At 40.8% G+C, this 22,515-nt stretch overlaps 1 protein-coding gene across 1 annotated transcript; it reads right to left on the bottom strand.

Annotated features, from left to right (window-relative positions):
* Positions 1 to 3,728: 3,728 nt before the first annotated feature.
* Positions 3,729 to 21,382, bottom strand: LOC114459605 (NACHT, LRR and PYD domains-containing protein 3-like). Its single transcript, XM_028441793.1, has 6 exons — positions 21,154 to 21,382; positions 18,090 to 19,884; positions 17,839 to 18,012; positions 14,334 to 14,478; positions 4,486 to 4,522; positions 3,729 to 4,363 (listed from the first exon to the last, which is right to left on the bottom strand). Exons 1-6 carry the CDS (start codon positions 21,380 to 21,382, stop codon positions 3,831 to 3,833), a joined length of 2,913 nt encoding a protein of 970 aa, XP_028297594.1. The 3' UTR covers positions 3,729 to 3,830.
* Between the last annotated feature and the right edge of the window lie 1,133 nt (positions 21,383 to 22,515).

Genomic DNA, 22,515 nt, shown 5'->3' on the forward strand with positions numbered 1-22,515 from the left:
CTACTATGACTACTTTTGTCTCTCTTTTGTCTGTACATGCTGTCAAAGGTCAACACTGCCAGAAGTGCAGTTTTTTATAGACAGCAATGCAGGTTTTGTTATTGCAATTAAATAAATGAATTTTTTTTATTACATAATTGTGACAATTTTTATTGCATATTTTAAAACGGTGTATTTCTACATTTCTGTTTTTTATCTGTCAAGATGTGGTGCTGAGTGTACATTAATGAGAAATAAAATGAACTTTTTTGATTTTAGCTGCAATGAAAGAAAAAGTGAAACTTTTAAAGGTGTCTGAATACTTTCTGTACCCACTGTAATTTTGTTTTTGTGTCAAATGGTAGAAGTTCTAACATCTATTGTTCCTCACAGCTGATAGTCAGTCACCAGATTATCTGGATATTATTTAGACCACAACACCATAAAACAGTGAGCAGCTTTGTACTAAAACATCCACAGACTGAATGGGAGACCAGGGTCCCCTAAAGACCCTAAAACTACATTTAAAACCAGAGGAGACCTGGTGTTCCAGACTCTGGAATAACCTGCACCAGTCTCTCAGGGAGCTCAACTGTGTGGTTACTTTTAAAAACTGTTGAAGACTTTACTTATCAGAAAAGCTTTTTGTTGCTGGATTTTAAATAATTTTTTTTATCCTTTTATGATGTTTTATGCAGCCATGTTTTATTATCCTACTATGATGTTGCACTTGTATTTCTACCACTACTCTGTACAGCACTTTGTGATTTTATCTGCAAAATGCGCTTTATAAATAAATTACTTACTTACTTACCTTGGAAAAAGCTCTAGAAATCAGCGTGTCCATGGAGTTAGCTGCCAAAGAATCTCATCAGTTAAATTCAAGTGCAAAACTCCACAAGGTTTCAACAGAAGAAAAGGGAGCACAGAGCAAATGTTACCGATGTGATAAAAATGGACATTTTGCAGCAGAGTGATGGAGAAAGGACATTATTTGCAGGAAATGTGGAAAAAGGGGGCATATTGAACGTGCCTGCAAAAGTAAAGGAGCTGATAAAAAAACAAAGCATAGCAACCAAAAACCAAAGAGCAGTTTTATAAAGAGACAATCTGTACATAACATGCAGGAAAGTCACGCTACTGCTACAGACAGCAGCTCATCACATGAGGCAGCGGTGTATGTATGGTCAGTTAAGAGAGGACCAGGAGGATACTGGGTTACTCCACTGCTGAACGGACAGCCAGTGTGCATGGACATCGACACAGGTTCAGTAGTCTCCCTGGTGTCTGAGACTATTTACAAAGAGTCTTTGCAACACTGACCTTTGTAATTATCCAGCCTTATTCTGAAAACCTATCCTGGGGAGATTGTTCCAACAAAAGGGCTCATCAGTGTCACAGTCCAGGTAAATATGGCCAAACAGCTAAGCTACCACTATATGTGGTAAAAGGAAACTTCCCTTCGCTCATGGCTCGAGGAAATGACACTGGAATGGCCATCAATCCACGTGCTGTGCCGAGGTGACGTGAGCTTGTCAGCTATTCTCAACAAACATGCTGAAGTATTCAAGGAGGGACTGGGGAGCATGAAGAACATCACTTTCAAACTGAACATTAAGCCTGACAGCAGACCAAAGTTCTTCAAAGCAACACCAGTTCCATATGCAATAAAACCCAAAGTTGAAGCAGAGTTGGACTCCTTGGTTAAGAACAAAGTTTTGGAGCCTCTCAGCCAGAGTGACTGGGACAACCTTATTGTGCCCGTCATGAAAAACGATGAGTCTGTGAGAATTTCAAAGTCTCCATAAACCCTGTACTGGAAGCTGAACAGTACCCACTGCCCCACATTGATAATTCATTTTCTGGCTTGGCCGGAGGAAAAAAATTCAGCAAGATCGACCGCAACAAAGCCTACCTCCAGATGCATGTGGATCAAGAGAACTTCTCACGATAATCACCCACAAGGGCCTCTATCGTTACTGCAGACTACCATTTGGCATAACATCGGCTCCTGCTGTTTTCCAGCGTGCTATGGATCACATATTGAGCGGACTATCTGGAGTTCAATGCTATTTGGACGACATACTTGTCACTGGAAAAATGGAGGAAGAGCATCTAAATAACCTAGATGCCACACTGCAGCGACTGGGAGACTACGTTGTTACGTTGTCTAACAGCGTTGTTCTGTGAGCTTTTTAAATTTCTCACCTTTGTGAACTCTATAAAATCTATTTTCTCAGTTAGAACGATTGGAGCATCCGTAAACTACACAAATATGGACATTTTGATGATTTCAGATGACAAATTCTCAGGCTTCCTGTTCTCCATCAGACATTAGCGCTCTAGCTTTGTAGCGATGCAGCAATGTGAGTGACATCACGTGAATCAACAGAGCAGGACATAGACATATACACATTACAACAGCTCTAGGGTACGTTCAATAGCACAAACAATAAACAATTACAGTATATAATATCTATGGAGAAGACTCCTGTACGCGTCAGTGAATGGACACAGTCAGTTGATAGCCAATCAGATATCTTTGATTAATAAAAAGCTGTCCTGTAGTGGGAAGAGTGGGGGGGGGGCACTGCCCGTGAATGCCCCCCATCACACCGACACTGTATGTGTTACTATTAAAGACAATGGAGATGATAGCAGACTTCAGGAAGAACCCAGCCCCCCCCACCCCCCTCACCCTGGGAGACTCTACAGTGAGCTCTGTGGAGAACTTCTGCTTCCTGGGGACCATCATCACTCAGGACCTCAAGTGGGAGCTGAACATCAGCTCCCTTATCAAAAAAGCTCAGCAGAGGATGTACTTCCTGCAGCAGCTGAAGAAGTTCAGTCTGCCAACAAAGATGATGGTGAACTTCTACAGCTCCATCATCCAGTCCATCCTCTGCTCCTCCATCACCATCTGGTGACAAGGACAAGGCCAGACTGCAGCGTATCATCCACTCTGCAGAGAAGGTCATCCTCCCTATCCCTATCCCTATGCTCTTCATCATGGCTGCTACTTAAACACTTCTGGGGTGAAGGATAGGAAAGGAGATAGGAAAGGAGATAGGAGACACATGGTGATACAGGACTGTGGACCAGAACATGTTATCAGGAGATATAAATGATTTCAGCCTGTCTCACTGTGCCTGATAGAAAATGTATCCCCTCTATAATCCTCAGGTGATGGACTAACATCATCTGCTTTATTCTGTACACATTAATCATCATTCATAATAAAACATGTGAATTAGGACTAGTTTCACTTTTGTGGAGAAGAAGAACATGACAGATGTGACCTCATGCTTTGTGTTCTCAGAGGGTTCCACTTTTAGTAGCGTCTGACGCTAACAGCTCTAGCAGAAAGACGATATGTCATGTTGACTTCAAAATAGAGTTGGATGAATGTTATAAGATGGGAGCAGGTCAATGATAGAGACAAAACAGGCTGTGATCAGTGGGAGGGGCCTATAATGTCACTGGAAAATCCTTCACCATCACATTCTAAATACTGTATCTTTGTTAATTTACAATGGATTCACATCAAATTTACATTTATTATTGACCCCAAGATGAGCAAAAAGTTACATTATAACCAAACAGGAAGTCAGCCATTTTGTCTGTCTGTCTCACAGAGGACTCAGAGACATACGTGTGTGTGTGTGTGTGTGTGTGTGTGTGTGTGTGTGTGTGTGTGTGTGTGTGTGCGTGCGTGTGTGTGTGTGTGTCTCACAGAGGACTCAGAGACATGTCTGTCTGTCTGTCTGTGTTTGTGCGTGTGTGTGTCTGTGTCTGTGTGTCTGTCCTTGTGTGTCTGTCTGTCTCTGTGTCTGTCTGTCTGTCTGTCTGTCTCACAGATGACTCAGAGACACTGAGGAACCAATGGACCAAATCCCAAACCCAGGATACAGGGTGTCAGTGAAGGAGGTACAGACGGTGTGGATGAGTGTCAGAGAGTCAGAGGAGACTTCATAGAAGGACAGACGTCCATCAGGACAGTCCACATACACTCCTACTCTACCAGAGGAACCACAGGGACAGGAGATAGGTGTGAACATGTTATTGTGTCTGAAGTAGTAAAAACCTCTGTTACATCTCAGACTCCAGGACTGATTATTAAATCCAAACAAACAATCAATACTGATTCCTTTTCTTCTGATTCCTCTGTAACTCACTGCTATAGAAACATCTCCATTCCTCTCCACCTCCCAGTAACAGCGACCAGTCAGACCAGTACTACACAGAACCTGATAGTAGTGATCAAATCTGTCCTGATGATCAGGATAAAGCTCCTCCTCCTCCACACATGTCACCATCCTGTTGTTGTCAGACAGTCTGAGGTTTCTGTTGATGGAGTTTGTGTCGAGGTGAATGTGACAGAAATCTGATGAGACACAAAGAAACAACAGTTGATCATGTGATGCTTCATTCTCTCTGTATCACTGACATGTTCATTCACTCAGAGCTTCATGAGGACACTTTGAATGAACACACACACACACTTACACTTCCTCACACCAGCTTTGATCCTCTGCTCTCCTCCATGGTCCGCCCTGCAGGAGCAAACACAGGCAGTGATTTACACACCTAAAGAGTCCAAAGTGCTGCTCAGAAACCTGATGCCATCTCCATCAAGCTCTCCATGTTTCTACTGGTTTGTCTTCAACAGCTTCACCTTCTTCATCTCCTTCAAAGTGTTCCTCTCTTCATCCTCACTGATTGGTTCCACCTCCTCTGATCTTAACTATACACTATTATATATATGTATATATACACTATTTGGTCACCTAGGCTGAAATCAATCAGAACTCATGTGATCATGTGATCTAACGTATTGATCACATCTAATCTGTCTGTGTTTACAAACATTAATACCATCATAAATCAGGTTGATCAACAGTAACTGAATATTCAGCAGGGCCACAGGAAGTAGTGGTGCTGGGGGTGTTGCAACTCCCCCTATTGGTGAGAATGTAGGTGTTTAAATGTAGTCTATGAAAAATATTTAGCACAATTTATAAATTCATTATGAATATTTATGAAATGATTTTGACACACGTAGGCTATTACGTGTATTTTGTATTTGAATGTAATTATTTTTAGGCCTAATCAACACAGGTTGACGTTGACTTTTGAAGACATGGGTACGCAGCACCATGACCCAGAAAAGACTCACACACCTTTCTCTGATACACACCCACACACAGATTCTGACTCTCTGGACATTCATCACCTCATGAGAGACTTTATCTCCAGACCCCAGAGCACACCTCCACATCTGGACACCTGTAACCATGGTAACCCTCCCTGCAGCTCAAAGTAAGAGCATGGTGCCACCGTACACTTTCATATCTATTCATACAGTTTAACGTCACACTACAGTATTTTTACAAGGTGGTGGTGATGGAGATGGAGTGTGTTATTATGATTGTGTGTTCTGTGTGTAATGGATGTGGAGAGTTGTTAAATAACGTTTAAATAGTCAGATTATTTCCTTGTGGTGTGCATAAAAGGATTTTAGAGTCACGTGACATAAACATAGATGGTGCAGTGACTCAGGTTCATGTCAGCTGATCTAATCTATTGCATTGTTATAGTGTTATTGTGAAGTTTAGCTAATAGTGCATATATTCATCTGAGAACTGATGATGTCTGTGCGTTACAGACCCTGGCTGTGAGTGTGCATCAGGGGTGTAGCACCACATTTTGGGCCCTGGGTACAAACCATCTTGTTGGGCCCCTCCTGTAACTTTTAATAAGTACACTTTTATTCATCTGTAAACTATACTAATATTCTGATATAAGCTTTATTTTTTCTTCACATGAACCCAAAAGTTTCCAACTTTTTTTCTAAATAAAACACTATAAATGTATAAATAAAAGTTAAAAACACAGTATAAATAACTTTTTATATTAACAAAACACTACAAACACTAAACCAACTATCTAAACAATACCATTATTAAAATCAATCATATCAAACATAACTAAAATAAAATTATTGAGCTGTTCCTCTGATGCTGCTGCTGCACTGACTCGTGACAACAACACTATATTAATTTATCCCTGTTTTAACATAATAACTCATAACGTTTTATCTGTTAGATAATATATGATCATAAGTTACTACTAGAACTAAACGTTGTCAGCAGCTGAGACACAGGACCCTTTACATTCTAATATCTATAATTTAATAATGTTTAAAAAGCATTTTCATACATATATATATATATATATATATATATAAAACAGACCCCCCCCACTTTGGGCCCTGGGTAATCAGAACCCTTTCAAGTTGTTGAAAAGGTGACTCAGCTGTTTCCCTCTGTTTGATGACTTTGTCTCCAATGAGCAGACACTGAGAGACTAAATCTAAACAGTTGTGGATGATCACTGACTAACGTTATTGACAACTTCAACAAATACTTCCCTGACCTTAAGCAACAATGTGAGCAGTTAGACTGAGTCAGCAACTTTCACTTTTACAGTTACAGTTGTGGAGCTTTGTAATTAAATACCCTAGTTACAGTACAGCAACCAAATGAAATGATATCAACTATGTTAATTAATAAAATGACCTGTTTAAAGGCTTTTTAAATGAAAACATTATCCTCAACTCAAAGAATAGGAATCGTTCAAATCCTAACGTTGCCCAACTCTGTTTGTAACAGAAGTTTACAGTTTAAAATACATTCAAAAGTTTTAAAAATATACATATTTCTGTTTTAATAATTGTGTGAGTGGGTCAAGTTAAACATTTTATTATTTTATTTTATATTAAGCATTGTTGGAATGTCAGTGCTAAATAAATATTTTCATATTTTAAAGGCAGGGTAGGTGATTTTTGAAAGCTAGCATGATTTTGACTGTAGCTTACCCCCCTCCCCTCTGTGCTCCGTCTCACTCACATGCATGAGCACAGCTGTTGCAGAAGTGGATCTAAGCTCATCACTTGTATTGTGTAGAAACTACGTCATCTCATTCAGCAGTAAGTAAACACTACTGCTAGGTTTTTTGGGTGACGTGCTGTGACGTGCTGACGTATCCATCATTTCCTGTTTACACTCTACCGCTGCTTGCAGCGCTCTACTACTGTGTTCTGCTAACTCTAATCAAACTTGTGGTCATTGATATTTTAGCCTTGAAAACACTTGTTTTAATTTTTTACCGTACAGTTAAATGTACGAAGGTTAAGTAAAAAGCAATCCCGCCTCTTATAGGCAGTGTAATCTCCTTTAAACTTCCTTTTGTCCTTAGCTTAGCTTAGCTTAGCTTAAATTTAGCACCTATGGCTTCTCTCTCCTCCCCTCCGCTCTCCTGCCCGGTGTGTCAGATGTTTAGTTACTCCTCGTCCTCCTTTAGGGACAATGGTAGTTGCATAAAGTGTAGCGTACTGTTAGATATGGAGGCGAGGATCAACAATCTGGAGAAGCGGTTCCGCACCCCTGATACCAAAACCGAAGCTAGCAAGCAGGACCTAGCCGGTGCGGACCGTGCTAGCTCTAGCTTAGCCTCCCCCCCGGCCAGCAATGAGTGGGTTACTGTCCGTGGTAAGCATAGTCCAAGGTCAAAAAGCCGCTCGGGACACCACCATGTTCACGTCTCAAACAGGTTCTCCCCCCTCCGTGAGGACAACACACTCACCGGGGAACAAACTCTGATAATTGACGACTCCATAGTGAGAAACGTGAAGCTAGCGAAGTCAGCGGGCATCGTGAGGTGCATCCCAGGGGCCAGAGCGGGCGACATAGAATCAAATCTAAAGTTGCTGGCAAAGAGTAATCGTAAGTTTGATAGGATAGTCCTCCATGTCGGCACTAATGACTCCCGACGTCGCCAGTCGGAAGCAACCAAAGTGAACATTGAATCAGTTTGTGCTTATGCTAAAACAATGTCGGACTCCGTAATTTTCTCTGGTCCCTTACCAAATCTGACCAGTGATGACATGTATAGCCTATAGCATGTCATCATTTAACCGCTGGCTATCGAGGTGGTGTCCAGAAAACGAGGTGGGCTTCATTGATAATTGGAGATCCTTCTGGGGAAAACCGAACCTGATAGGAAGAGATGGAATCCATCCTACTTTGGAGGGAGCATCTCTACTATCAGAAAACATGGCACATTTATGACATCTCATGAATGAGACCATGTTACAGAGGCGGAGTCCTCCACGCCCCTCTGCGCTTGCCTTAGGACAGTTTCCCTCCCATTGCTATTATGATAGCTGTGTTCATCGCCATGGCAACTGTTGTGATGGTGGTGAATATTATTTTATGGAGACGGTGTCAGTCCCCCGACCCATATTTCACAATGATTTTAACATAAAATCAAATAAAAGAGCTATCAATTATAAAAATCTGAAAAAAATTAAAATCTCAAATCTAGAAACACCAAAACATAAAAGCATTAGATGTGCTCTATTAAATATTAGATCACTGAGATCCAAATCTCTACTAGTAAATGACCTTATCTCAGAAAATAAATTTGATTTATTCTGTTTAACTGAAACATGGCTGTATCAAGATGAATATGTTAGTTTAAATGAAGCCACTCCTCCCAGTCATTTAAATACTCATATGCCACGAGACATAGGCCGTGGAGGTGGTGTAGCAGCTATTTATCATTCCTCTCTCCTAATCTATCCTAAACCAAAGGCCAGTTACACTTCCTTTGAAAGCCTGGTTCTAAATTTATCTCATACCAAATCAAAAACCTTCCAGCCAGTCTTATTTGTGATAATTTACCGTCCTCCAGGCCCTTATTCTGAATTTCTATCAGAATTCTCTGAGTTTATATCAAACTTAGTCCTCAGTTCTGATAAAATACTGATAGTAGGAGATTTTAATATCCATGTGGACAAAGATAGTGATAGCCTGAGCTCAGCCTTTATGTCCCTAATAGACTCAGTTGGCTTTTTTCAAACTATTAATGAAGCTACTCATCGTTTAAATCATACTCTTGATCTTGTTCTAACATATGGCCTTGATATTAATGAACTAAAAGTCTACCCTGAAAATCCTCTGCTATCAGATCACTTTTTAATATCTTTTAACATTATCCTAGAGGATCTCGCACTGTGCAATAAAATAGTTAGGAGTAGAAATCTGTCCAATAGTGCTGTGGCTAAATTTAAAGAGGCCATTCCTGCTGCCTTAAACTCAGTGCACCATCCAATAAATAACTATGATATTAATTATAACCCCTCTCAACTGGATCTGCTTGTCGATAGCTCTGCTAGTCTACTAAAATCCACCTTGGACTCAATTGCCCCATTGAGGGAAAAAACTATTAAACGTCAGAGGAAAGCTCCGTGGTTTAGCTCTGAAACTCACACACTCAAACAAACAACCCGTAAATTAGAGAGAATGTGGCGCTCCAATAAAACAGAGGAGTCACGAATACTCTGGCAAGAAAGCCATAGTAAATACATGACAGCCTTACGACATAGTCCATCTACATACTACTCCTCACTAATTGAAGAAAATAAAAATAATCCGAGGTACCTTTTCAGCACTGTAGCCAGGCTAACACAAAGTCAGAGCTCTATTGAGCCCATGATTCCTCTAGCCCTCAGCTGTGAGGACTTTATGACATTTTTTAACGATAAAATTCACAAGATTAGAGATAAAATTAAGCCACTCCCTGCCTTCACCTGGGCCTGCTGTACCATTAAATGTAAATAGGCCTAACCTAAACTGTTTCACACATATAGGACTTCAGGAACTTAACTCTATTATTTCATCCTCCAAACCATCGACCTGCCTTTCAGATCCGATCCCAACTAAGCTGTTTAAAGAAGTTGTTCCCCTGGTCTGCCCATCTTTGTTGGAGACAATAAATATATCCCTATCAATAGGCTACGTGCCACAGTCCTTTAAAGTAGCTGTAATCAAACCCCTTCTCAAAAAACCTACTCTTGATTCCAGCACTTTAGCAAACTACAGGCCTATATCTAATCTTCCTTTTATTTCAAAGATTCTTGAGAAAGTTGTGGCGGCTCAGCTCTGTGAATTTCTTCAAAACAACAGCCTGTTGGAGGACTTCCAGTCAGGCTTTAGAGCTCAACACAGCACAGAGACTGCTTTAGTTAAAGTAACTAATGATCTACTCTGGGCTTCAGATGAAGGACGACTCTCAGTGCTGGTTTTATTAGATCTTAGTGCAGCTTTTGACACTATAGATCACTATATTCTACTAGAGAGATTAGAGAAATTACTTGGAATCACAGGGACTGCCCTAAACTGGTTTAAGTCCTACCTATCTGATAGGTACCAGTTTGTACACGTGAATAATAAGTCTTCTGTGTACACTAAAGTAAGCTACGGGGTTCCTCAGGGCTCTGTGCTAGGTCCAATCCTCTTCTGTATCTATATGATCCCCCTTGGTAATGTTATGAGAAAATACTCTGTTAACTTTCACTGCTATGCTGATGATACCCAACTGTATGTATCAATGAAGCCAGGTGAGACAAATCAGCTATCTAAACTTGAGGCCTGTCTAAAGGACATTAGGGCCTGGATGGACCAACATTTTCTTCTTCTCAACTCAGACAAGACTGAGGTCATTGTACTGGGCCCGCGACACCTTAGAGAAACCTATGCTAGCCTAACTGCCCTAGATGGCATTACTCTGGCACAAAGCACAACTGTTAGGAACCTTGGGGTTCTATTTGATCAGGATTTATCCTTCAACTCTCACATAAAACAAACTTCAAGAACTGCCTTCTTTCATCTCCGTAACATTGCTAAAATCAGATCTATCCTGTCTCAGGGCGACGCCGAAAAAACTAGTCCATGCTTTTGTTACCTCTAGACTGGATTACTGTAATTCTCTTTTAGCAGGCTGCCCGAGCAAGTCGCTTAAGACACTTCAGCTGGTTCAAAATGCTGCAGCACGTGTACTGACTAAAACTAGGAGAAGAGATCACATTACTCCTGTATTAGCCTCTCTGCATTGGCTTCCCATAAAATATAGAATAGAATTCAAGATTCTTCTTCTCACTTATAAAGCCCTAAATGGACAGGCACCAGTCTATCTCAAGGAGCTTGTAGTGCCATACAATCCCCCCAGAACACTACGCTCTCAAAATGCTGGACTACTCGTTGTTCCATTTGTCTCTAAAAGTAGTATAGGAGGAAGAGCTTTCAGTTATCAGGCCCCACTTCTCTGGAACCATCTACCAACCACGGTTCGGGGGGCAGACACCCTCTCTACCTTTAAGGTTAGGCTCAAAACATTCCTCTTTGATAAAGCTTTTAGTTAGGAACCAGCTCATAGCTCATAATTAAGATGCAATAGGCATAGACTGCCAGGGGGGTCTGGCATGCTCGGTTGGAGAGAGGTTGGAGAGGGCGTTAAGAGAGAGGTCATTTAGGTTAGAGAGGGACCGGAGAGGGTCCCATTCCTCTCTCTAACACTCCCTCTATGTCTGCTTCTTCCCTTGTGTGTTTGCTCCTGTACTCCTTCTGGCTTTTGTCTTGCAGGTCCGTGGGATCCTCAGTGTGGAGTTACAGAGACTCAACAACTCTGTCTCCACCCTTTCCTCTGCACACACCCAACACAGCATAACGTGGATGGCTGTTCATCATAGGAATGGGATCCACACAAGGTTCCTGCTGCTTAACAGAAGGTTTTCCTTGCCGCCATGATGAATTCATGTTGGGTGTGGGATACATATGTATGTGTATATACGTATATATGCATATGTGTGTATCCATAAAATGAAGAGTCCGTCCTTAAGACTGCTCTACTGTAAAGTGTCTTGAGATACCATTGGTTATGATTTGGCGCTATACAAATAAAAGATTGATTGATTGATTGATTGACTAAACTTTATCATTATATACTGTATGTTAAAAACGTGACTAAAAACTCTGTTTAAGTCTGTCACCAATGACACACTTTGAGTGTGGGCTCATGCACGTGAGGGTGGAGAACGTCTTTTTTCATTGGTTGAGGTTGTTACAGGTTTACAGCTGCTACAGATGATGGATTTTCTTTGTTCCTTTTTCAGAGAACATTATATCTTAATTTCTGTTAGAACATTAAGACAATTTCAACCAAAAACTTAAAAAGTGTATCTGGAGAAAATTACCTACCCTTCCTTTATTGATTGATTATTTGAAGCATTGGTTTTGATTGATTGACACTAAACCAACATAAGTAACAAAACAGACGTCTACAGACCAGTTTCACAAACAAACTGTGACAAAGAACATCCAACCACAAACATCCTACACTAAACTTCTCATACTGGATACTAAATAGTTTGTCTCCTTTCCCACGCTTTACCAATAAAACAAACTAAAGCTAAAGTCTCTTTTCTATGAAAACAACTCATAATCTTCTCCTCAGGAATCCAAAAAACATCTGGGTTCAACAAATGTACACGTTCAAATAAAACATTTAGTAAATCACAATAAAGGAAAAAACAGGAGAAAATGAGACTTGTCCTCCACCACATCCAGATCACACACAGTACAGAGTGGCTCCTCCTCCTCAGGGAGGTCTTTGAACCTGCCCACCTCCACTGCCAGGGGTAGTGTGCCAGTTCTCAGCTGGGCACAGAGGGACCGCTGCTTTCTACATACATTTAAAAATATATATGGTTCTGTTTGAAACTCCTCTTTAAAATGAATATAATGTCTTCACTTTGGTTTGGTGTATATGTCATATTTCTATTGTTTTTGTAAATCTAGAATCATCTTCTGTTTTAACTCATTTAAATTATACTGTCATTTATTTCTATAAACATAACTTCAATCATAATTTGAGAATATTATGGCTACTTCTTTGTGAGCCTGTGCTCTGGCAGCTGAATGAGGCGTTTCCATAACTGTAATATTTCTACCCTCTGCTTTATGAGACATGGGTCACATCCCATGTCATCATCTACTGCTAATTTGTTGATAAACTAATGCACACACATGCTTTGAAGAGCATAAACATTATATAATTCATTAAAACTCCAAACAATAGCATCATAAAAGAGAAGTGAACTGACCATAGAATCAAACTATTATGTATAAACTAAAAAACTTAAATCTGACAATTATCATCTGACTATAGAGCCCAAAGCTCTTCCTGCTGACTCAGCCAAAAATTTAGTTCCCTCTTTAAAACTCATAAAGTCATTAAAGATCAATTCTAGGAACTTGTATGAACTTATATAAACTAAGACAGGTCATATATAAAATTATAATTACTTCTCAAGTCATGATTTTTCCTAAAATACATGATCTGTGTTTTATCTTTATTTACAGTCAGTCTCCATTTTTTACACCATGTATTTAAAATATTTAACATATTATGTAAATTTGCCAGAAAAATAATATCATCAGCATACAATAAAAGATTTAAATTACAGTTATTTATACAAATACCCAGATTAGCTTCCATAATTTCATTTACCAGATTATTTATATAAAGGGAAAACAAAGACAACACATTTCCTTGTTTTACACCAAACGTGGTGGAGAACCAACCAGTTTTTAAACCATTGATCTGCACACATGCAACTGGGGCTTTATAGAGTGATTTGACATCATCATAGAATGTACCAGTAATGCCATAATCCAGTCATTTATACATTAAAGATCCCTGTTGATCCAGTCAAAAACCTTCTGGAAATCAACAAAAAGACAAATGTTGGTTTTCCCTCTTGCAGCCTGGCCCTCAGCACAGATGATAAAACATAAATATGATCAATGCAGGCCCTACATTTTCTAAAGTCATTCTGCTCATCAGCTAGGATGTTATGTGTCTCCAGATATTCAGTGAGTCTAATGTTAACAATTCCTGAGTATAATTTATACACAGTACTGATAAGACTGATGTCTCTGTAGTTCAGTGGTCCTCTAGGGTCCAGTTTAGTAGATTTTACTATAGATTTTATCATAGATTGGTATTAATTTATACAATTGTAATGTTTTAATTTTAGTGTTTATTAACATTCAGAGCTAGAAATGCAATCATTTATTACAGTTTTCAGTCAATAATTCACATTTTGGTTCATTCCTCATTTTTTGACTTGATAACTTGTGTCAGAGAAAAGATTAAAATATAATTTCATAAGATATAGTTATATTTTTATATGAACACAATCCTCACTGATTGGTTCCACCTCCTCTGATCTTCTCTCTCATTCCTTCATCAGCTCCTCATAGTTCTCCATCAGCCTCTCCTCACTCCTCACTACCTTCTTATCTCTGTCCTTCATCCCTCTAACCTGTCCCAGTCCTCCTCCTTTAGTGTCCCACCTCTCACACCTTCATCACATTCCTCTGATACAGCTCTCTGTCACACATGTGATGTGAACATGTGATGAGCTGCTGTGATGTGTCTCACCTCAGAGTGTTCAGTGTCTGAGAGAGCAGCTTCACTGCTGAGTCTCCTGGATGGTTGTAGCTCAGGTCCAGCTCTCTCACACTGGAGGAGTTGGAGCTCAAAGCTGCTGCCAGAGAAGCCCCGCCCACCTCTGTGATGACACAACCTGACAGACTGGATTCAGAAAAACATCCACAACTCAGGAAACAAGTGAGGAGACCAGGAACAGGCACTGCATGAAAAGTGGGATTTCCGTCAGTTTCCGTCACTGTAAATTACCGTTAACTCTGAGTAAACAGGAAGTTCCAGTCAGCTCCAGATAACTGCCAGGAATTGTCGTAAACTCACAGCACAAGGTGAGAAAGGTTTTCACATGTAAATGACCATACTGTGATCTATATAAATGTAAATCAGGAATGTCTCCACTGTAAAGACACACAAGTCTCTGAGAGCCAACATGTTTGTATGGAGCTTTAATTCCTCTTTAAAGCAGAATAAAAGTTCATTCCTCTTCAAACTCACCTTGTAAACACTTCATTCATAATGTACATTTTATTCTGAACTAAATTTAAATCTGAATTAGGTAAATGTGGCTTCCAGTCTGAATTTAGAATAATGACCAATTTGAGCGTTAACACAGGGAAGACATTCTGTGCATTTATTTTGTCCTTTTGTGTATTTTTACTGTAAAATGTATGTTTTTTGGAGTCATAATATGTACTTGTGTTGTCATTTTGTGTTTTTTTAAAGTCACTTTTGTGCATTTCTGTTGTGATTTTGTGTTTTTCTTGTCTTGTTGTGTTTTTTTTACTGGAGTTATTTTGTGCATTACTGTTGTTGTTTTGTTCATTTTTGCCATAGTTTGGTGTGTTTTTCTATCATTCTGTGTATATTTGTTATTGTCCTGCTCCTTATGAGGCATTTAGTGCATTTATTTTGTCCTTATGTGTATTTTTCCTGTAAAATTTATGTTTTTTGGAGTCATATTGTTTATTTGTGTTGTCATTTTGCATTTATTTGAGTAAATTTTGTGTATTTCTGTTTTCATTTTCTATTGTGAGCTATTTTGTGTATTAATGTTGTCATTTCGTTAATTTTTGTAGTAGTTTAGTACAGCTTTTGAAGTATTTGCTATGTTTTTTCTTGTCTTTTACTGTATTTTCCTGTAATGTGGAATTCTTTTTTTTTTTTACTGTATTCTGGCATTTGTTTTGTGTTTTTCTGCCATTTTGTACATTTACTTTGGGGGTCTCAAAAAAATTAGACCGAGGGCTGCATGTGGAAACAACAAAGAGTTTTTATAGTAAATGTGTGTTTTTCTGTCATTGTGTGTATATTTGTTGTCTTATGTTATGAGACATTTTGTGCATTTCTTTTGTGTATTTTTCCTATAAAATGTATGATTTCTGGAGTTATTGTGTATTTGTGTTGTTTTTAATTTTTGTGTTTTTTGTGTAATTTTTCATGAGTTTAAATATTTAAATACCAGTTAAATGTTAAAAGTGTTAAATACACATGATTTACTTGTCTCTTTATTGTTATTGTTGTTTATCTGTGATCCACTGAGTGTTCTGAGTTAGCCTATCCGGGATCGATTGGTTTTGTCTCCGCCCCCACACGTGCTGTTTTCCTCATTCTACTAACGTCCCTGATGGAGGAAACAGACTGAATCATATTAGTGATCATTTCTCCTCTTTTCAGGTATGTTTATAGTCAGAAACACAGCTTATATGTCAGAAATAGGTTACTAACAAATAAAGGCTTTCATGATGTTGTAGTTTTGATATTTGAGTTTGATAAGAGTTAAGTTTTATGAACAGTAGTAAGTTAGCAGACTGTGCTATGTGTAGCGTGTTCTGTTGTTAGCTTCTGTTTCATATGAGCATGTGTTTAAAATATGTTTTACTGTTCTATGTAGTTTGATTTATACACTTTGATTAGCTTTAGATTAGCTCTATACAACTTTAAGACTTACATATTTGATGCTTGAAAGAAAAGAGTGAGAAAATGATTTATTACAGTTAAATATTGTTTTTCATTGTTTGTTTAAAGTAAATGTGTGTATCCTACCTCCACCACTATTCATTTTAATGTTAGAAAGTGCTGTAAATGTGTACTTTTGTATATTTTTACAAACATGTATTTGATTCTACTAAACACTCTTAGTGAGGAAACAGACCTGAATCATTTCAGTGATTATTTCTCCTTTTATTCAGGGGTGTAACATATACATTAGTATATTATAGACAGGGTCCTCAGTGGACGGTCGTTGTCTAATGCTGATTACAATGGTATTGAGATGTGATTTAAGGAGCTCCACACAATGATATCAGACAACGTAGCAGGTAAGCTAACCTGTGTTTGTGTTCTAACTGTACTTTTAATGTTACCACACCTACTATCACTACAACATCTAGCAAAACCACCACTACAACTACCATTATATTACGGTTATTAGCCCAGTGTTTGTGGGTGATACTAAAAAAATAATCTGTGTGAAAAAATTATTGGTATTTAAAACACATTTTGTGTCTGTAAAATTGCTTTTGTGTGCGTGAGAACTTTTCTCTGACAAGTACAGAACCAAATACACAGATAAATTGTGACCCTGTTAAATAATAATAGATTTAAAGTGAATGTATATTCCTGCTGCTTCACCAAAGTCAACTTTTATTTATTTATTTTATAGGGAATGGTGCAGCTTTTATACAACTCAGAGGGAAACAAAAAGCGTTATGAACACATACTAGGGTAAGATTTTAATATAAAATAGTATAAATAAATGTATCTGACACTATTTGTTATTTGTTGTGACAGACTGAGCTCGTCCCATAATTCACCTGTGACTTTGATGTAAACTCTCATTATAAGTCCAGACATGTGTAAAGTGGACACTGGAGTCTTTATATGTAAGTAACTTTAATCTGGTTTGTGGTGTTATTATTTTACATATTTATACCTGTTACCTTTCTTTTTCCCAGTATCATGTAAGACATACTATGAGACAGTCTGGAAGAACTTCACATTTAGTCATCCAGACCTTTGGACTCAAACAGAAGCCATTAAAGGTTCAGCTCACAGCAGACAGTGGAGGAAGAGGGTCAGATTTATAAAGACAACAGAACAGATGTTACACAGAGCATGTGCACAGAGCAAAGCTTCATCTATTCCTAGTATTTTTGTACATTATGTGGTTTATTATGTGACATTTTGGAGGGAAAAACAAAACGGCTGACACACACACACACACACAATATTTTGTTGTGTTAACAACATAGAACCTAGGTTCCCAAAATGGGGTACGGTACCCCTAGGGGTACGCAAATTGTCATTTCAGTCAGACAGGCTAGACATTGAAATGCTAATTATAGAAAGACATTCACAGTGGGGGGGGGGGGGGGGGGGGGGGGAGACTTCTCAGTGAACTGCTGATAATCCGGGGCGTTTACAGGAATTATCAGACATTCACAGGGTGGATAATCTCAGTTTTCATGCAGTGAGGACAATGTTAATGTAACATGTGATCCCACTGACCTGAGAGAGTCCAGTTTACAGTGAGGACTCTTCAGTCCTTCACACAGCAGCTTCACTCCTGAATCCTGCAGATCATTGTTACTCAGGTCCAGATGTTTCACACTGGAGGACTGAGAGCTGAGGACTGAGGACAGAGCTGCACAGCTTCTCTCTGAGAGACCACAGGAACTCAACCTGATGAAGAATCAGAGAAACCTTACAGATGTTTGTCTGTGAGAGAATTAAAGACATGTTCTTCTAAAGTCACATACTCAGCTTTCTTGGAGGCTTTGATCACTGGGAGGAGCTTCAGAAAAGCTTCCTCTGAAGGAGAGAATCTTTTCAGGTCAAAGACATCCAGATGTTCTTCTGATGACAGTAAGATGAAGACCAGAGCTGACCACTGAGCAGGAGACAGTTTCTTTGTGGAGAGACTTCCTGATCTCATGTACCGTTGGATCTGCTTCAGCAGAGAGTGATCATTCACTTCATTCAGACAGTGGAACAGGTTGATGCTTCTCTCTGTGGACAAACTCTCACTCAGCTTCTCCTTGATGTATTTAACTGTTCTCTGATTGGTCTGTGAGTCACTTCCTGTCTGTGTCAGCAGGCCTTGTAGGAGCCTCTGATTGGTTGGCAGTGAAAGACCCAGCAGGAAGCGGAGGAACAAGTCCAAGTGTCCATTTGGACTCCGTAAGGCCTCGTCCACAGCACTCTGATGGAGAAGGTTTAAGTCAGGCTGACCTCCACTATGGGGAAGGTTCAGTGGTTGTTGTTCCAGCAGGTTGACTTTAGAGCTGATGAAGGTCTGATGCACATGAAGAGCAGCCAGAAACTCCTGAAGGCTCAGGTGGATGAAGGTGAACACCTTGTCCTGGTACAGGCTGCTCTCCTCTATGAAGACCTGTGTGAACACTCCTGAGCACACTGAGGCTGCTCTGAGGTCCATGCCACACTCTGTCAGGTCACTCTCATAGAAGATCAGCTTTCCTTTCTGCAGCTGCTCAAAAGCCAGTTTTCCCAGAGACTCCATCATCTCCCTGTTCTGTGGACTCCAGTGTGGATCTGTGGCAGCTCCTCCATCAAACTTCACCGTCTTGACTTTGTTCTGAAGGACCACATAGTGGCTGTAGATCTGAGTCAGAGTCCTGGGCAGCTCTCCCTCCTCTCTGCTCTTCAACATGTCCTCCAGAACTGTAGCAGTGATCCAGCAGAAGAGCGGGATGTGGCACATGATGTGGAGGCTACGACATGTCCTGATGTGGGACATGATCCTGCTGGCCTGCTCCTCATCTGTGGACCTCCTCCTGAAGTACTCGTCCTTCTGAAGGTCAGTGAACCCTCTGACCTCTGTCACCATGTCCACAAACTCAGGAGGGATCTGATTGGCTGCTGCAGGTCGTGTGGTTATCCAGAGGCGGGCTGATGGAAGCAGTTCTCCTCGGATGAGGTTTATCAGCAGAACCTCCACTGAGGTGGACTCTGAGACATCAGTCAGGGTCTGAGTGCTGAGGAAGTCCAGAGGGAGCCGACACTCATCCAGACCATCCAAGATGAACAAAACCAGGAAGTCCTGGAAGCTGCAGATTTCTGCTTTTCTGCTTCCAGAGAAGAAGTGATCAACAAGTCCCACCAAGCTGAAGCTCCTCCCACTCAGCACGTTCAGCTCTCTGAAGGTCAGTGGGAATGTGTACTGGACCTCCTGCTGGGCTTTGTCTTCAGCCCAGTCCACAGTGAACTTGTGTGTTAAGAGTGTTTTCCCAATGCCAGCCACGCCCTTTGTCATCACTGTCCTGATTGGTCGAGGTCTTCCAGGAGGGGCTTTAAAAAGCTCTTCTAGTGTGATAGCTCTTTCTGCTGTGTCTGATCTCCTGGATGCTGTTTCTATCTGTATGACCTCATGTTCCTGGTTGACCTCTCCACCCCCTCCCTCTGTGATGTAGAGCTCTGTGAAGATCTCCTTCAGGAGGGTGGGACTTTCTGCTTTAGCCACGCCCCCAGACACACACTGGAACTTCTTCTTCAGCTTGGACTTCAGCTCACGTTGGTATCTAGGAGTCTTTGTTCCTGAATGAAGACAAATTTAATGTTAGAGTGGAGAAGTCAGAGCAGGTTTGAACATTGGAGATCAAAGTGTGTGATGTTCTCAGTCTGGATGGTTCCTCAGATTAAATGTGACTGATTGAAAAAGAAAAGCCAGCTTTGTGTCCTTCATGTGATGTTCCTCACAGTGAAGATGTTCACATGCTCTTACTGCTCTGCAGATGCTCAGCCAGCTCCTCCTGCTTCATCCTCTTCAGGAAATACACTGTGATGTTCAGAAAGGCCTCCCTGCTCCTCCTCTGCTCCTCATCTTCACCCTCCATCTGACTCTCTGAGCACTCTGGATCATCTCCATCCACAATCCTCTGCATGTGTTTGAGTTCAGCCTTAACAAAGCTGATGATGTTGTCCTCCAGCAGCTGGAACACAAACACATTAAAGGTGATGAGTGTGTGTGTGTGTGTGTGTGTGTGTGTGTGTGTGTACAGTGATCACAGGCTGACACAGGTTTAGTGTCTTTGTAGACATACACACCGTAAAGATGGAGTCAGGCTCAGCTCCAGAGGAACCATCCACACCCTCCAAGCTGCTGTGGAGAAGACACAGACACTCAGACATGCTGAGGAGCAGCTGGAGGAAAGCACAGGAAGCTCTGCTAACATCATGTGAACATCAGTAGCAGTGGGTGATGTCCTGCAGAGCCACAGTGCAGTGAATGTGGAGCAGCCTTTGGAGCTCAGCTCACGTGTGGAACATCTCAGCATGTTTCCACTGAACAGGAGAACAAGTCTGTTGGACTGAGGCTTTATTTGGCTTCAATCCTTCACAAATCTGAAGATCACACGCTGTCTAAGACTCACCTACACACTGGAGACCATTCCTACAAAGCCTTTTCTCTTTCACCTTCCACTGTTTGCTGAGATTTACATCAACACCACTTCAATAACAAACATAGTCAATCAAAAGTGCTGAGTCATGTTCACCACTCACTCCACCAGATAGGGCAGCCGGGTTTTTGATTGGGGGTGCTTCCACTTTCAACAGGCCACTTTTCACCCTGGCTTTTTAAACACACCACACTAAATAGGGCCAACATTTAAAAAATTATATATATATAAATAAACATGAAAACACCATACACATACTAAACTAACTAACTAACTTGGGCTCCTGCGTTGAGGGTGGTCCAGGTGAACCAATTTCTTCCAGAGCTGGCGGTCCCGTGACAGCAGATCTGCGTCCTCCACAGCAAGTCTGTGTTGTCTGAGGTTGCCTGCTATGATGTCGACCCACTGTGTGCGGGGTTTGCCTCGTGGCCGTCTCCATCCTGGTGCCCTTGGGTCAAACTGAAGAATGGCTTGCGTCGGATGGTCAGGAGGTAGGTGGAGGACATGGCCAAACCAGCGGGTGCGTCATTGCGCAGCAAGCAAGATGCTCTAGGCTGACACTTTTGGACTCTTAGCACTTCGTTGGGGCCACCTGATGTTTTCGATGGTTCTGAGAGCTCTCCTATCAGAACCATCTATTCTTGCTGCCAGAGTCTTGTTCAAGGGCCACGTCTCTGAGCCATAGAGGATGAGTACTGCCAAGTTGTAAATTCGGAGCTTCGTTTTGCGTGACACTGCAGAGCTGAAGCTGCCAGGGCTCTTCTGTGACTAATTTCTGGTTTTAGGTCCCCATTGTCTGTAACTGTGGAGTCAAGATATACAAGGCTCTTGACAGGCTTAACAATATTGTTGCCAAGCTGAAGAGGGGGTGGATTTGGTCCATCACCGACATGCATAAACTTGGTCTTTGTCCAGCTCACTTGAAGGCCAAGCTTCTCTGCCTCTTCACTGTATATGCTCAGGGTATCTCTAAACTGGCTGTAGGATGTGCTCAGTGTGGAACATCTTGATGAGGTAATATTTGCCCACTCTTCTTTACTAAACTGCTCCAAATGTGACAGATAGCGAGGGCATCTCCTGTGTACAGCCCTCTTCAGATCACCCCACAGATGTTCAATCAGATTCAGGTTTGTACTCTGGCTTTGTCATTCCAACACCTCAGACTTATTTTGGTGAAGCCATTCTTTAGTTGATGCTGTGCTTAGGGTCATTGTCATGTTGAAACGTAAAGTTCTTCTTCATCTTCAGCTTTCTAACTGAAGCCTGATGGTTTTGTTCCAACACTGCCTGGTATTTGGGACTTTTCATAATCCCCTCCACCCTGACTAAGGCCCCAGTTCCAGCTGAAGAAAAACTGCCCCAAAGCATGATGCTGCCACCACCATGCTTCACTGTAGGCATGGTGTTCTTTTGGTGATGAGCAGTGTTGTTTTTGCACCAAATATACCTTTTGGAATTATGGCCAAAAAGTTCAGCCTTGGTTTCATCAGACATAACACATTTTCCCCCATGCATTTGGGAGACTTCAAAGGTGTTTTTGCAAAATGAAGCTGGGCTTGGATGTTTTTCTTGGTAAGATAAGGCTTCCGTCTTGCCACCCTACCCCATAGCCCAGACATATGAAGAAGAAGGGAGATTGTTGTCACATGTACTACACAGCCAGTACTTGCCATAAATCCTGCAGCTGTTGTGCCATGTTTTCTCCACTTGATGATTACTGTCTTCACTGTGTTCCATGTTATTTTTAATTCATTTGGAATTATTTTGT

Source organism: Gouania willdenowi, unplaced genomic scaffold (assembly GCF_900634775.1).
Source record: "Gouania willdenowi unplaced genomic scaffold, fGouWil2.1 scaffold_332_arrow_ctg1, whole genome shotgun sequence".
Taxonomy (NCBI): domain Eukaryota; kingdom Metazoa; phylum Chordata; class Actinopteri; order Blenniiformes; family Gobiesocidae; genus Gouania; species Gouania willdenowi.